A 17,085-nucleotide genomic window follows, 5' to 3' on the forward strand; every position below is an offset into this window, starting at 1 on the left:
AGTTTTGTAAATTCTCACACTCCCTATAAGGGGTAAATTACACTTGTCAATTAACCTGCCAACTGTGGACTTGTGGATCTGGAGACATAAATTGAAATGCCATCTTATTATTAGGGTTAATTCATGAAAATAATCTGGAATGTTTTAGAAAAGCATGCCTTTCCATCACCAACTGGATCTGCAGGCTAGTTCTTGAAAGTAAGAACTATTATGCAATGAGTACCTAAAAATATACCTGCCCTGTCAAGTTCTTGCAGTATTCTGCAGAGTTTTCACACCCTTTCTCTCTTCTCTGCTTTTGCCAGCCATACAATGTGATCAGTCATCAATTAGCTGAAGTTGGAAGAAATGGGGAAGGGTTAGCCATGTGATTCTTTAGAGACCCCTTTCACACCGCCAACCCTCCTAGGAAGGGAAGGTGCCTTTCCCACTGCACCATAATTTACCTGGTTCATCGGGAACCTGGTATTTTAAGGGGGCCGCACCTCCAGTGGTGACATCATGAGTGATGTATTGCATACTCGCAGGACAGTGAAATTGTAGCAGGATTAAAGCACATATGCATTCGATATATAAAAGACTGGGAAAATCTACAGCAGTGGGCTTCAGACTGTTCAAACTTAGGGCAAACCCACAAACCAGCAAGTCATTATTCCCTAAACCATGGAGAATAACAACAATTTACATTTCATTACATTGTATTCGCTAGGATTCTACTAAATAGAATAATACCTAGTGTCGCCGAGAATATTCTCCCAGAATCACAGTGCGGCTTTCGCGCAAACAGAGGAACCACTGACATGGTCTTTGCCCTCAGACAACTCCAAGAAAAGTGCAGAGAACAAAACAAAGGACTCTACATCACCTTTGTTGACCTCACCAAATCCTTCGACACCGTGAGCAGGAAAGGGCTTTGGCAAATACTAGAGCACATCGGATGTCCCCCAAAGTTCCTCAACATGATTATCCAACTGCACGAAAACCAACAAGGTCGGGTCAGATACAGCAATGAGCTCTCTGAACCCTTCTCCATTAACAATGGCGTGAAGCAAGGCTGTGTTCTCGCACCAACCCTCTTTTCAATCTTCTTCAGCATGATGCTGAACCAAGCCATGAAAGACCCCAACAATGAAGACGCTGTTTACATCCGGTACCGCACGGATGGCAGTCTCTTCAATCTGAGGCGCCTGCAAGCTCACACCAAGACACAAGAGAAACTTGTCCGTGAACTACTCTTTGCAGACGATGCCGCTTTAGTTGCCCATTCAGAGCCAGCTCTTCAGCGCTTGACGTCCTGCTTTGCGGAAACTGCCAAAATGTTTGGCCTGGAAGTCAGCCTGAAGAAAACTGAGGTCCTCCATCAGCCAGCTCCCCACCATGACTACCAGCCCCCCCACATCTCCATCGGGCACACAAAACTCAAAACGGTCAACCAGTTTACCTATCTCGGCTGCACCATTTCATCAGATGCAAGGATCGACAATGAGATAGACAACAGACTCGCCAAGGCAAATAGCACCTTTGGAAGACTACACAAAAGAGTCTGGAAAAACAACCAACTGAAAAACCTCACAAAGATAAGCGTATACAGAGCCGTTGTCATACCCACACTCCTGTTCGGCTCCGAATCATGGGTCCTCTACTGGCACCACCTACGGCTCCTAGAACGCTTCCACCAGCGTTGTCTCCGCTCCATCCTCAACATCCATTGGAGCGCTTACATCCCTAACGTCGAAGTACTCGAGATGGCAGAGGTCGACAGCATCGAGTCCACGCTGCTGAAGATCCAGCTGCGCTGGATGGGTCACGTCTCCAGAATGGAGGACCATCGCCTTCCCAAGATCGTGTTATATGGCGAGCTCTCCACTGGCCACCGTGACAGAGGTGCACCAAAGAAAAGGTACAAGGACTGCCTAAAGAAATCTCTTGGTTGGTGCCTGCCACATTGACCACCGCCAGTGGGCTGATAACGCCTCAAACCGTGCATCTTGGCGCCTCACAGTTCGGCGGGCAGCAACCTCCTTTGAAGAAGACCGCAGAGCCCACCTCACTGACAAAAGGCAAAGGAGGAAAACCCAACACCCAACCCCAACCAACCAATTTTCCCCTGCAACCGCTGCAATCGTGTCTGCCTGTCCCGCATCGGACTTGTCAGCCACAAACGAGCCTGCAGCTGACGTGGACTTTTTACCCCCTCCATAAATCTTCGTCCGCGAAGCCAAGCCAAAGAAAAGAAGAATTAGGTATTAAAAGTAATCACAGGTGCGTGCTAACAGCCATGACGGCTGTGCTCTGACAGACTGGCGCAAGCACGCAGGCACTTACGGTACCCGGTAATTCAAATAGATCATTCACACCGCCAAAGTGATTAACGAGTTAACTCAGCCGGGCTCTGACACTTGCCCCCACCAAGAGTGAGACCCTGGTTGATTTTACTCGCCCTGCCCAGTTGGAACCTTTCACGTTGCCAGATTACCTGCTATGGACCACATTTCAAGATCTGTTATTGTCATGTAAAAACAGGTGAAATATTACACAAAACCTGCTTTAGTCTGGGGTGTTTGAAAACTCACTGTGGAGCATTGAAGGAGAGGGGATAGAGTGACTGTGGAGAGGATGTTTCCAGTGGTGGAAGACCAGAGGGAACATCCACAGAATAAAAAGAGATGAGGAGAAATTTCTTCAGCCAGAGGGTGGTGAATCTGTGGAATTCATTGCCACATATGGCTGTGGAGGCTGTCAATGGGTAGATTTAAGGCAGAGGTTGATAGGTTCTTTATTAGTAAGGTCATCAAAGGTTATGGGGAGAAGGCAAGGGCAATAGGGTTGAGAGGCAAAATAGATCAGCCATGATTTTTAATGACAGAGCAGACTGGCCGAATTCTGCTTTTATGCCTTATGTGCCCCACAGTTTTAACCTCTGACACCTTTTCAGCCCAGTGTCGGCACTGACCTTCATGTGACGGAGAAATGGTTCCATGGGAAGCTCGGTGCAGGCCGCGATGGTCGACAGATTGCTGAGCGGCTGCTTACGGAGTACTGTATTGAAACTGGAGCACCCAACGGTTCCTTCCTCGTGCGTGAGAGCGAGACGTTTGTGGGCGACTACACGCTCTCATTTTGGTAGGTCGAGATCAAATGGTCATCTGGGTGTGTGATGGACAGGGAACTTGGGGGAGAGGGGAAACACGGCCTGAGAGAGTGCGGTGAATCAGAAATAACATGTAGAAGTCAAATGATGTACAGTAATTTCTCAATTTACAACAGTTAATCATGTCTATTTTGCCATTGACTCTTTGGGGTACATCTGATTTAATTTCTCACCATGATGAACAGCGCCACTCTCTGCACGATCAGATATCCATAAAGCAGCCTTTCCAATTTTCAGAATTGTGTTTAGCGATTGATTTTTTTTCAAGAACCCATCCCTTTTGTTATTTGAAGAAAGCAAAAGAGTCAGTACGGCCCTATCCCCTTAAGGGAATCCAGAACCATATATGGCAAAAGAGTCAGTACGGCCCTATCCCTTGAGGGAATCCACAACCATATATGGCAAAAGAGTCAGTGCAGCCCTATCCCCTTAAGGGAATCCACAACCATATATGGCAAAAGAGTCAGTACGGCCCTATCCCCTTAAGGGAATCCAGAACCATATATGGCAAAAGAGTCAGTACGGCCCTATCCCCTTAAGGGAATCCAGAACCATATATGGCAAAAGAGTCAGTACGGCCCTATCCCCTTAAGGGAATCCACAACCATATATGGCAAAAGAGTCAGTACGGCCCTATCCCCTTAAGGGAATCCAGAACCATATATGGCAAAAGAGTCAGTACGGCCCTATCCCCTTAAGGGAATCCAGAACCATATATGGCAAAAGAGTCAGTACGGCCCTATCCCCTTAAGGGAATCCACAACCATATATGGCAAAAGAGTCAGTACGGCCCTATCCCCTTAAGGGAATCCAGAACCATATATGGCAAAAGAGTCAGTACGGCCCTATCCCCTTAAGGGAATCCACAACCATATATGGCAAAAGAGTCAGTACGGCCCTATCCCCTTAAGGGAATCCAGAACCATATATGGCAAAAGAGTCAGTACGGCCCTATCCCCTTAAGGGAATCCAGAACCATATATGGCAAAAGAGTCAGTACGGCCCTATCCCCTTAAGGGAATCCACAACCATATATGGCAAAAGAGTCAGTACGGCCCTATCCCCTTAAGGGAATCCAGAACCATATATGGCAAAAGAGTCAGTACGGCCCTATCCCCTTAAGGGAATCCAGAACCATATATGGCAAAAGAGTCAGTACGGCCCTATCCCCTTAAGGGAATCCACAACCATATATGGCAAAAGAGTCAGTACGGCCCTATCCCCTTAAGGGAATCCAGAACCATATATGTAGGGTGAAGGTTGTGTCACCGTGTTGCACAGGGAAGTGTGCATAACTGCAGAAGTGATTCATGGAAACAGATTGAGCACTGCCAAGATGCTTTAAAGGGACAGTAATGATTTGCAGAAATGTTACAGGGGATCTGTGGCAAATGGAAGCATGTGTTAGGTAAATGTGGTATCTGAAATTGTGACAAGAGAAGGTGTGTGTCTGGATGTTGCCGGAGAGCTGTGGTATTTCAGAGAGTAGAATTGTACATGGGAAGATGAAAGCACGTATGTGTGTGTTTGGATGCATGCGGTAGATGGAGAGGTGTGTTATGTGGAAAGATACAATGATAATTTGATAAATGAAATTACATGAGCATGTGTGTGAAGATAAAGGGAGAGAAGGGTATTGGATAATGTTTCTAAGGACGCAATACACCAAAGGTCATTTTGAAAAAACTTGATTATTATAAAGTGGACAAAAGATTTGGATTCTTTCCAAAGACGTAGAGGGTTATTCGGTTAATTGGTCAGGAAACTGGAAAGACTGCAGACGCTGAAGTAAAAAAACACAACACTGGAGAAACTCAGCAGGTCACACAGCGTTCTTTATATCGCAAAGATAAAGAAATATCACCAACGTTTCGGGTTTGAGTCCTCCGCCAAGGTGTCGGATGCCTGCCTACATTTTGCTCATACCTTGACGAAGAGCTGAAACCCGAAATGCTGGTGATGTATCTTTATCTGGCGATATAAGTACGCCGTTTGACCTGCTGAGTTTCTCCAGCGTTGTGTTTTCACTTTTAGGTTAGTTGGTCACGTATGTGTATTTGGGCAGCACAGCCTCATGGGTAGGAAGGGCCTGTTATCATTGCTCTATCTCTAATATTTTGAAAATTAAAATTAAAGTTTTTCTTAGACCATGAAGTTTATTCTGCTGTTCGTCTCACCGCTAAAAATTTCTCATGGCCTTGAAATTTATTTCCACTGTGAGCTTCACCTTTAATTTCTTCAGTAAAAAATGATTGTATTTTCTCTGTCTGCGTCCCCTCAGGCGCTTTGGAAAGGTGCAACACTGCAGGATCCATTCCCGTCAGGAAGCCGGCAGTCCCAAGTTCTACCTGACGGACAACCTGGTGTTCGACAGCCTGTATGCCTTGATCTCGCACTATCAGAAGCAGCCTCTTCGCTGCAACGAGTTTGAAATGCGACTGACGGAGCCGGTGCCCCAGACTAATGCCCATGAAAGCAAAGAGTAAGTGCGGTCATCTAAGAACCTTCAGAGCAGCGTCACAAATCTTGTAGGGTGAAGGTTGCATGCAACTAATATCCCAGCAGCCGAGGCACCCGTTACTTCCACAGCCCCTCAGGGAAAGTGGGCGGAAGGAGGGAAAGGGGGAGTTATCCGACCTATGAGCTCAGCTTCCTGTTGTCGGTGCTGAGCTGTCCTTGGGATCTCTGCATCAATCTCTTCTGTGTTCATACCCTAGTTAAGAGGCTGTTTGCTTCTTTACAATCTGCAACTCGATTGCCTCCACCAGAGGGCACTTTGTGTGACCAGAGCAACTTGGTGGCAGTGCCAGGAGGGGGCACTGCTGATCCAGCATCATCCTTGCAACAAATAATTCTCTCTGCCTTTAGCCTGAATTTCCCAATGGTGGTGTGATACAAGGCCAGGCATCCAGAATCCCTCCAAACTACCTTTTTGTAAGCTTCATCTGCATCGTTGTCTGGCAGAAATAGACTGGAAAGCTTCTTCACGCTTGGAGCAGCTGTGGACCATGTTCACAATCATCAAGGTCACTTCATTAAGCACCTCAACTCTGTCTGCTACAATATCAGGGATCTCCCAGTGGCCACCCATTTCAATTCCCCATCCCATTCTCTTGCTGTCATGTCCATCCATGGTCTCATGCACTGCTAGGCTGAGACCACCCTCAAATTGGAGGAGCAACACTTCATATTCCGTCTGGACATCCTTTAACTCAATGGCATTAACATTGACTTCTCTGGTTTCCATTAAAGCCTTGTCCCATCTTTATCCTCTGTTGCCTTTCCTCCAGTTCTCTCTCTCTCTCCCTCTCTTACCTTTTTCCCTCTGTCTCCTTTCACAGAGCCAAAATAAATTCTCACCTTTCCTCTTATATCCAATTAACTTCTTGTGTTTGTTGGTCTGGACTCCTCCCCCTCCCTTTCTCTCCCAGTCTTTATTTGGTTACACCTTGAAGAGGAGCTCAGGCTCAAAATGTCGGTAATATATCTTTATCTCCTATTGACGCTGTGAGACTGGCTGAGTTCCTCCAGCATTTACTGTGTGTTTTTGTCATAATCCTCAAGGGCCTGGACACAGTGTCTCATGGGTGGGAAATGGGGAACAAAAGAAGAGCTATTTTGGCCAAAAGCTAGGGATGCTTGGAGGAAAGATTTCCTCGTGAGGGTGGAGATCTCTGGAGAACTGAGGGGAATAGAGTTGGGACACAAGACTGGGTGTGGCCTTGGTCAGAATGATGGCCTTCCCTGCAGTACAACACCAGCTCAGATTACTGGTGAAATGCCACTGTCCTTTCTCCCAGCTGTTACTTCCACAGGCAAGAGGGTTGGTGTCCAGGAGAGCCAGGAAAACAGTAGAACAAAGAAGTTTAGAATTCAATTCATTCACAGAAAGGGTGTGTGATCTGGGAAGCAGATTCAGTAATAATTTGAAAAGATGATTCTGTAAATATTTTGAAGTGAAAATATCATTCCTTACATGTCATTCATCAAATGACATGTAAGGAATCGTCATGTGTACCAAGAGACGGTGCAAAGATTAGTTTTGCATACCATGCAGAACACTCACAAAAATTGCGCTCGCTGGAAACGGTAGCAAGTTTAATCATGATATTTAACTTTAACATCACTATATAATAGGCAAATCAAATTTAAAATTTGACGTCTACCCTGCAGCACGCTCAATTTGAATTCCTCCCACCCTACCCTGGGATAATCTCGCAGCAATCTCAACATGAACTCCCTCCCCCTCCCCTCCACCCACACTTGGATAGACTTGTCCACCACCACCCCCCCTCCCCCCAGCATCAGGAAATGGGAAATTCCCCCTTCCCTCCCCCCCAGCCCATAACCCCTAGATAGAAGTTCCCAACCCCCCCAGCACTCTTGACTTTGTCCCCAGGATGGTCTCTTTCTGTTCCCCCACCCCAAGCATCTTTGGCGTGGGACTCGGCAGACTAACACTTTCCTAGATGGGTCCATTATCTTCTTCCTGTGAGTTTTGTTTGGAATTAGTTTTCTGTTAGTGACTGCTTTTCACTCTGAGGTATCAGTGCCACGGCTGAAATCCACAGTTCCGTGGAACAGAAAGCAGGGATAGAAGAGTAGAAAGGACCTTGCCGCTGAACCAAAGCAATCTGTACTTTAACATTTTATTTTCTTTGAACATCGAGGTGTGTGAAGTATAATGGCAGCAACACAATGCCCAGTTGTTCAAGTTCATTTATCATCCGATTGTACAAGTGCCACCTGGCGAAACAGTGTTCTCCGGTCCTCAGTGCAACACACTACACACACATGTACAGACAAATGATACATATGCACAGTACACATAGAGAAGTATTTAAGTAAATAAATATTATTGTTAAATAGATAGTTGAGTCATGAGGGTTTGTATGAGGAGGTCATTGGTTGTTCAGCAATCTCTCTGCCCGTGATAAGAAGCTTGCTCTGATACCTCTGTATCTCTGTAAATATCTATGGTACATCTATCTACACAAAATTAAAGATGTGTAGTCAGCATTAATCAAGCCCTTCAGCCTGTTCTATCTGTGCCAGCCTATGTTTATCCCATTTAGAAACATAGAACATTAAAGCACAGAAACAGCCCCCTTTGGCCCTTCTAGTCTGTGCCGAACCATTTTTTCTGCCCAATCCCACTGACCTGCACCCAGTCCATAGCCCTCCATAATCTCTCCCATCCATGGACCTGTCCAAATTTTTCTTAAATGTTAAAATTGAGGCCGCATTCACCACTTCAGCTGGTAGCTCGTTCCACACTCGGCGGGAAGAAGTTCCCCCTCATGTTCCCCATAAATTTTTCCCCTTTCATTCTTAACCTATGCATTCCAGTTTGTATCTTTCCTACCCTCAGTGGAAAAAGCTTATCTACATTTACTCTGTCTATCCCCCTCATAATTTTAAATACCTCTAAAATTTCTCCTCATTCTTCTACACTCCAGGGAATAACGTTCTAACCTGTTTAACCTTTCCCTGTAACTCAATTCCTGAAGTCCAGGAAACATCCTAGATCTCTGCACTCTTTCACCTTATTGATATCTTTCCTATAGTTAGGTGATCAAAATTACACACAATGCTCTACATTTGGCCTCATCAATGTCTTATACAACTTTACATTAACATCCCAACTCCTGTACTCAATACTTTGATTTATGAAGGCCAAGATGCCAAAAGTTCTCTCTACAACTCTATCCACCTGTGACACCACTCTCTGAGAATTGTGTATCTGTATTCCCAAATCCCTCTGTTCTACCGCACTCCTCAGTGCCCTACCATTTACCATGTATTCTCTTTCTTGATTTGTCCTTCCAAAATACAACACCTCACATTTGTCTACATTAAATTCCATCAGCCATTTTTCAGCCCATTTTTCCAGCTGATCCAGATCCCTCTGCAAGCTTTGAAAACCTTCTTTACCATCCACAAAACCTCCAACCTTAGTGTCATCTGCAAACTTTCGATTTCAGTTTACCACATTATCATCCAGATCATTGATATAGATGACAAATGATCCAGCAGGGAGGTTTTTTAATGAGAAAGTATCAGATATATTCAGAATTTTGGAATTTGCTCAATGTATATGCACCTAATGAAGAGGATCAAAAATTTATGCAAGATATCTTTTTGAAGATTGCAGATACGCAGGGGAATATACTGATAGGAGGGGACTTTAACCTTAATTTGGACTCAAAGATGGACAAAACTGGACAAAAGACTAGCAGAAAGAACAAAGTAACCAAATTTATGGTTAAATCGATGCAGGAAATGCAACTTTTGGATATATGGAGGAGACAACACCCAAAGGAGAAGGAATACTCATATTATTCGGGTAGACGCAAAACATACTCAAGGATAGACCTGTTCCTGTTGACAGCCCACATCCAAGGGTGAGTTAGAAAAATGGAATATAAAGCTAGATTGTTATTGGATCACTCACCCCTGTTATTAGCAATAGAGCTGGAGGACATCCCACCGAGAACATATAGATGGAGATTAAACACCATGCTACTTAAAAGACAGGATTTTAGAGAATTCATTGAGCAACAAATTAAAATGTACTTTGAAATAAATACAGAATCAGTGAAAGATAAATTTATACTATGGGATGTAATGAAAGCGTTCTTCAGAGGGCAGATGATAAGTTATGTAACTAAGATGAAGAAGGACTACAATTGGGAAATAGAACAGCTGGAAAGGGAAATAGTAAGTACAGAAAAGGAATTAGCAACATGGGAAGATGCAACAAAAAGAAGAGAATTGGTGGACAAAAAAAATAAAATATGAAACACTACAAACATACAAGGTGGAGAAGAACATAATGAAAAAGCAGAAGTATTATGAGCTAGGAGAAAAAACGCACAAAATACTAGCTTGGCAGCTTAAGACAGAACAAACTAAAAGAACGATATTGGCATCAAGGAAAAAGGACAAACAAATTACATATTACCCAATGGAGATCAATTAAAACTTCAAGGAATTCTAAGAGCAATTATATCGAACTGAGAACGAAGGGAAAGAAGACAAAATAGATGAGTTTCTAGCTAAAATTGAACTACCAAAATTGCAAGAAGAGGAGCAAAATAAATTAATAAAATCATTTGAAATAGAGGAAATACAGGATATATTAAAAAACTACCGATATAGATGACAAACAACAATGGTCCCAGCACCGATCCCTGGGGCACACCACTAGTCACAGGCCTCTAGTCTGAGAAGCAACTATCCACCACTACTCTCTGGCTTCTCCCGTCCAACCATTCACTACTTCACCACGAATACCTAGCATCTGAACCTTCCTAACTAACCTCCCATGTGGGACTTTGTCAAAGGCCTTACTAAAGTCCACGTAGACAACATCCACAGCCTTTCCTTTGTCAATTTTCCTGGTAACCTCCTCGAAAAACTCTATAAGATTGGTTAAACACGACCTACCGTTAACTATCCCTAATCAATTTCTGGCTATCCAAATAATTGTATATCTGATCTCTTAGAACATCTTCCAATAATTTACCTACTACTGATGTCAGGCTCAGCTGCATATAATTTCCAGAGTTACTTTTGGAGGCCTTTTTAAACAAAGAAACAATATGAACTACCCTCCAATCCTCTGGCACCATGCACATGGCTAAGGACATTTTAAATGTTTCTACCTGAGCCCCTGCAATTTCTGTACTGGTCTCCCTCAAGGTCTGAGGGAATATCTTTTCAGGACCTGAGGATTTATCCAGCAAGCAAGCACTTACTCTTCTTTAATCTCTATAGATTCCATGACCTCACTGCTTGTTTTCCTTACTTTGCACGATTCCGTGCCCATTTCCCAAGTGAATACCGATGAGGGAAAATAACATTTATTATCTCCCCCATCTCTTTGGTTCCATACAAAACCGACTGCTCTGATCTTCAAGAGGACAAGTTTTGTCTCTTACTATCCTTTTGCACCTAATATACGGTACTTGTAGAAACCCTTATGATTTTCCTTCATATTGTTAACCAAAGCAACCTTGTATCTTCTTTTAGCCTTCTTGAGGTCCTTCTTGTATTTTTATACTCTTCAAGTACCTCATTTGCGCTATGTTGCCTATACTTGCTGTACACCTGTCTCTTCCTTTGAGCCAGTTCCCAGTATCCTCAAAAATGAAGGTTCTCTGTGCCTGCTAACTTTGCCTTTAATCCTGACAGGAACATACAAACTCTGTACTCTGAAGGATCTCCACTTACTTCATACATCTTTGCCCGAAAACAAAGTATCCGAATCTACGCATTCTAGATCCTTTCACATTTCCTCAAAATTAGCCTTTCTCCAATTTAGAATCTCAACCCGAGGCCCAGACCCATCCTTCTTCATAATTAAGTTGGAACCTATCCTGGCTCACTGCCTAATAGGAATTAATTCCATATCACTCCATACCCAGCTCATTCAAGTCCCTGGCAAGATGCCTCAAAATGCCACAGTTCCTGCCTCGACTACCTCCCCTGGCAGCTCACTCCAGATACAATGTGAAAAATGTAACCCTCAGATCTCTTTAAACCCATGCCCTCTTGTTTTATCCTTGTGTCCGATAAGAGGTCGTGATCAGAAATGATAACTGGACCAGCCGCTTCATTGTTCCAATAGCTCCAGTCTTTCGTTCTTGCCTGACCGGTGGGTGCTGGATTTTGTGGATTTGCAGGACAGGCAAAGGAAATCTCTTGTGTAGATGGCAATACATTGAACGTTGTGTCTTTGCATGTTCTAACTCAAAGGGTTAATGGTTGGTGTGATCCCCTTCAAGTTTTGTGATGTGCCCTTTCCCCCCCCCCCCTCTAATCTTCAGGTGGTACCACGCCAACCTTACACGGGCTCAGGCCGAGCACATGCTGATGAGGGTACCTCGAGATGGGGCCTTCCTCGTTCGGAAAAGGAATGAACCCAACTCCTATGCCATCTCATTCCGGTAAGCATCAGCACCTTCTCAAGACGTCGTCCACCCAGGTAGGGTCCTACTGCTCGCCCTTCCATCATTATTCATCACCTGCCTCGATCTGTGCACCTCCAGCCACTCTTGAAAATCTCAGACACCTGCTCTCGCTCTCTTTTGAGGGGAAAGAAACCTGCTTGACTGGCCCTTTTTTTTCATCCACCCTCCAAGGGTGGTGCATCAACGTACGCACCTCCCGAATCCACCAACTAGCAAGGACAAGGAGAGCAGGAATCCAACACTTCCAGGTTCCCCGACAAATTGAACACTCTCCTGACTTAGAAGTGTATCTCCATTCTTTCATGGTCATCTGCTTGAAGTTCTGGTACTCCCTGTCCAATTGTTCTGTGGAAGTGCTTTCCCCATTTGAAATGTACCGGTGGGGGGAGGGTGGTGGTGTAGGTTAATTGGCCGTAATTGGGCGGCACAAGCCTCTAGGCCAAAATGGTCTGTTACTGGGCTGTATGTCTAAATTTATGAACATTTAAATATTTATGAGAAAAAAAAATCCAACAGGTGAAGGTAGCCCCCCCACAACTCCCTCAAGCAACAGTAAAACTGCCAGGCTTGAAAATCCCATTGCTCAGAAATGAACAGATGATTTGATGTATCATTTTTTTCGGTCTCGAGCCCCATTTAAGCCAGATTAGTTAAGAACATAAAGGTGACATTTATATTTTCATGAAAACATGACACTCGTTCGGCCCACATTTGTTTAATGATTTAACCTGCATTTCCCGAGCTGAGTGGAAATTCTGAACCATCAGTTGGCAGCTCCCTTCTGTAAAAGGCAATGCTGAGAAGAGTGGCCCGCTCCTGGCCAAAAACTTCTTAGTTGTTTCAAATTCAGATTGGTGGTTTTCTCCTGCGGGACTTGATCCCTTGACTTCTGCTCTTGAAGGGACACAGAATCATTTAAGAGCATCACGTATGAAATGGGAGAAGGAGTTGAGTATCTGGCCGCCCCTGGCTGTCCTTTCACAGTGTGTTTTTGGTGCTCTCTCTACAAGCATTCATGCTGAAAATCTATCAATCTTCATTTTAGATTCACTTAGTTTCCACAGTGGTGTGGTGTACAGAATTCCACGAGTTCACCACCCACTAGATAGAGAAAGGTAGCGGTGTCAAGGGATATGGGGAGAAGGTAGGAACGGGGTACTGATTGTGGGTGATCAACCATGATCACAGTGAATGGTGGTGCTGGCTTGAAGGGCCAAATGGCCTACTCCCGCACCATTTTTCTGTTGTCTCTCAAGAAGAAATGTTACCCCAGCAGCGGAAGTGTCATTCTGTACCCAATATTATGTGTTAAGCCTCGTAAAAGAATTACGTCCAGAACCGACAGGTCCTTGGAAAATGATAACCAGGCCATTCCCTACCTGAAGCTATTCATTTCAAAACTCTCAGATGTAGATCATCTCACTGGCACAATTTGCGTAGCAGTTAGTCCAGTGCTACTGCAGCGCTGTGGACGTGTGGGATTATTTAAGGTGGTATATGAGAGGGGGGAAAAGGTTGAGAATCACTGATATGGGGTTTGTAGGTTAATTGGGCAGCATGAGTTTCAATAGCCAGATTGGCTTGTAATGTGCTGTATAGTTTTTTAAAAAAGTCATCTTAGGGATTTATCAAGCTCACCAATTTAATTTTGAATTATTTTTTGACTAATACTTCAGTCCTTCAATTCCTTGCTCTCACAAGACCCTTGATTCTTTAATATCTCCAGCAGATTTGTGTGTCGTCTTCCATGTAAGTGAAGGCATTCATAGAAAGTTACAGCACAGTGCAGGCCCTTTGGCCCACGATGTTGTGCCAACCCATACGTACCTACCAAAGAAAACAAAACCCTCTATTTTTCTTGCCTGTCTAAGAGTCTCTTAACTTCCCCTCATCTGTCATTTCCTCACTTCCCATTGGAAATTCTCTTGTCTCTGACAGTTTGGAGCCTACATGTGCTCTCGCTGGTCATTTCTACTTTACATTCCAACAAAAGCTATGACAATATTTTTATGCTTAAGTAGGTTCTGTGTGAAAGCTGTAGAGACACTGATTGCTGGATTTTGTTCTGAAGTTTCTGGTGTGGTACCTAAACCCATAACCATCTGAATCGGAACCAAGTTTACAACTGACTGAGCCTCAACAGATCCCTTTGTTACTTCTTCCGTACAGAGCAGAAGGAAAGATTAAACACTGTCGGGTGCAGCAAGAAGGCCAGGTTGTCATCCTGGGGAGCTCAGAGTTTGACAGCCTTGTTGACTTAGTAAGCTACCACGAGAAGCACCCATTGTATAGGAAGATGAAACTCCGCTACCCAATAAATGAGGAAGCCTTGGAAAAAATCGGCACAGCAGTAAGTAAAGACCAGCTGCTCTCTGGGGAAACAGTGGCTTTGTTTAGTCGTGATGTACCCTCTCCAATGGAGATCATCAGCTCTGCCTGAATGTATTATTTAAATGTTGGCCCAAACAGGAGCTCCAATGTTCACAGTCCAGGAGAGGTGCTGTTGAATAAAGCCATTGTGTGTTGTTAATGATGGCTTGGAAACAGCCCACTGAAGAATGGGAAAATTATCGACTTGAATTGTCACGTATACCCAGGCACAGTGAACAGCTGTGTTTTGTGTGCTATCCAGGAAAGTCAGCTCATACTTAAGTATAGCAGGCAGGGCAGTAACAAACTAAAAGTGCAGGGTGTGGTGTTGCAGTAAGTCAAAGTGTATAGAAAGTGCAGGGTATGAAAAAAAAAAACAGTTTAAACAGTGGAGGAGAAGCATTTTTTTACCAGTGTGAGGTCCATTTAAGCGTCTGATAACAGGAGGAAAAAAAACTGTCCTTGAACCTGGAGGTTGATGTTGTAGATGAACATCTGCAACTTAATTCTTTAGATATTGTCTAATAGAACCATAGAATGTAAAAACTGAGCCTGCATTCACCAAATCAGCTTGTTCTACACTCCCACTACTCTGCGTGAAGTTCCCCTAATGTTCCCCTTAAACTTTTACCTTTTCACCCATGACCCTATGACCTCACCAAACCTCGGTGGAAAAAGCCTGCTTGCATTTACCCTATCTGTACCCATCATAATTTAGTATTCTATCAAATCTTCCCTCATTCTTCTATGCTCCCAGGAATAAAGTCCTAACCCATTTATCCTAACCTAGTTGCTCAAGTTCCAGCAGCATCCTTGTAAAATCTGAGGGCAATTCTTCTTCCTAATTTAATTTTGACATTTGTTTGGAAGGATTTCTTGATTTGGCAGCATTCAGCCTCTAGAATAGATCCTTCGAGCCTGAGGAGTCTGTGTTGCCAGTTGGACCTCCCGAAAGTGGTAGGTTAAAGTTTACACTCAAGACATTGACAGAGTGCGAGTCTGCATTTACTACCCGCCCCTGACATTTTTCTGGGAGAGACATACTCATTGCTGGTAGCTCCCTCCACCTTGCAGGATGTCCCTCGAATGCAGAAGCGCAGTCCTCTGCATCCTGGAAAGGTGCAGGTGCTCGAAACCCATGGCAGCACCTCGATTAATATACGCACCCTTGATGTGGCTCCGCAATCTCTGCACGGAGACTAAAATCGGAAGGTTTAACATGTTCTCTTCAACAGGAGCCAGACTATGGTGCGCTCTATGAAGGACGGCAGTCGGGGTTCTATGTGGAAGCCAACCAGGTGCCAACATTCAAGGTCTGGATTTACCCATGCATCCCGCCATGCTCTCTGCATTCTTGCTTATAAAAGGGTCTTGCCCCCCAGCTCAGCTCGTGATGAGATGCGCGGGACTTTGATGGGAATACCACAACCGAGTAAATAACAGAGTGCCAGTCAATTCACATGAGGGAGGAGGGAGTAGGAAGATGTACCACAAGTGTCTACTAGGTTAATGGGACTGTGAGGTGTCTCGCACAGAGGCAAAGTGCAGCTGGAGTCTGATGGGCCAAATGGCCTGTTTCTGTGATTCAGTGGAGGAATGGGTACTAAGTGCTGAGAGTAGTCTGGAACTATATCACCAGTCAGGAGGAAAATTGATGAATTATTTATTGATTATTCCCATCACCCAATTTGTCCAGATCCTTTATCAAGAGACAACACACTAATTTTCAAAATGGTGGTGCGACTGGAGCTTCTTTTGGAGCAGGGGCCAGAGACAAAGCGCCCAGTCCGACTGCTGTCGGGTTTGTACAGGCTTTAAACAGCCTGTTAAAGGAGCCGAAGGTGGTTTTATTTAAAATCCCGTGACCACGGGGCTGGGACCCAAGATGGCAGCATCTGTGATCAGCAGCAGGCTATTAGGGGTTGCATACTCTGGGGACTGGCGCAGGGAACCAGAAAACGCAAAGACCACCCCCTACTCCTCCACTGAGAAAGAGAAGCAGACGACCCGTGGGACGGTGACCAGGGCAGCAGATCAGTGAGGGGCTCTGCAGCTGAGGCAAATGCAGGCTGTTGATGACTCGAGGCGAGGAACCCATGCAGGCCGTGGGCTGCTGGAGACTTGCTCGAGTCTGGCTGAAGGGGTACCAATTATCGGAGCCGGGATACGAAAGGGGGGGGTCGAGGATTCTGAAGAGTTCCTAATCGGTTGGATTATTCAATGCAGTCGCTGATTGTGCTTTTGGTAAATGTGAAGAAAAACCGATCCAAAGGTCAGTGTGGAATCGTGCTCCCAACCTCCCAGCAGTCATCGCTCTGAGGAATCTGACTTAGGCCCTTGCTGCTCTCTGCAGTTCCTTTTCATTTTAACTGAGAATCAAAACAAAGCTGCTGCAGACACTGGAAATCTGAAATAAAGACAGGAACTGCTGGAGAATCCGAGCCAGACAACAGCTGTGGAAGGGAAAACAAATGTTTCTGGTCTGGAACTTTCATCAAAAGAGAGAAAGGGAGAGACAGTTTTAGACTCGATAGCAGATACAGTGGAAGAGAGTGAAGGGTCAGTCAAAGGGAATATCCACGGTTGGGT

The 17,085-nt window shown here is 44.6% G+C and overlaps 1 protein-coding gene across 1 annotated transcript in view; it reads left to right on the forward strand.

Annotated features, from left to right (window-relative positions):
- The window catches only part of plcg1 (phospholipase C, gamma 1), a 126,329-nt gene that overhangs the window by 85,795 nt on the left and 23,449 nt on the right, over window positions 1-17,085 (forward strand). The window contains exons 16-20 of the mRNA XM_069884214.1: window positions 2,936-3,123; window positions 5,433-5,633; window positions 11,983-12,102; window positions 14,296-14,476; window positions 15,732-15,809. Coding sequence (XP_069740315.1) covers window positions 2,936-3,123; window positions 5,433-5,633; window positions 11,983-12,102; window positions 14,296-14,476; window positions 15,732-15,809 — 768 coding nt within the window. The remainder of the gene's footprint in view (window positions 1-2,935; window positions 3,124-5,432; window positions 5,634-11,982; window positions 12,103-14,295; window positions 14,477-15,731; window positions 15,810-17,085) is intronic.

The sequence above is a fragment of the Narcine bancroftii genome, chromosome 6, assembly GCF_036971445.1.
Source record: "Narcine bancroftii isolate sNarBan1 chromosome 6, sNarBan1.hap1, whole genome shotgun sequence".
In the NCBI taxonomy this organism is placed as follows: Eukaryota; Metazoa; Chordata; class Chondrichthyes; order Torpediniformes; family Narcinidae; genus Narcine; species Narcine bancroftii.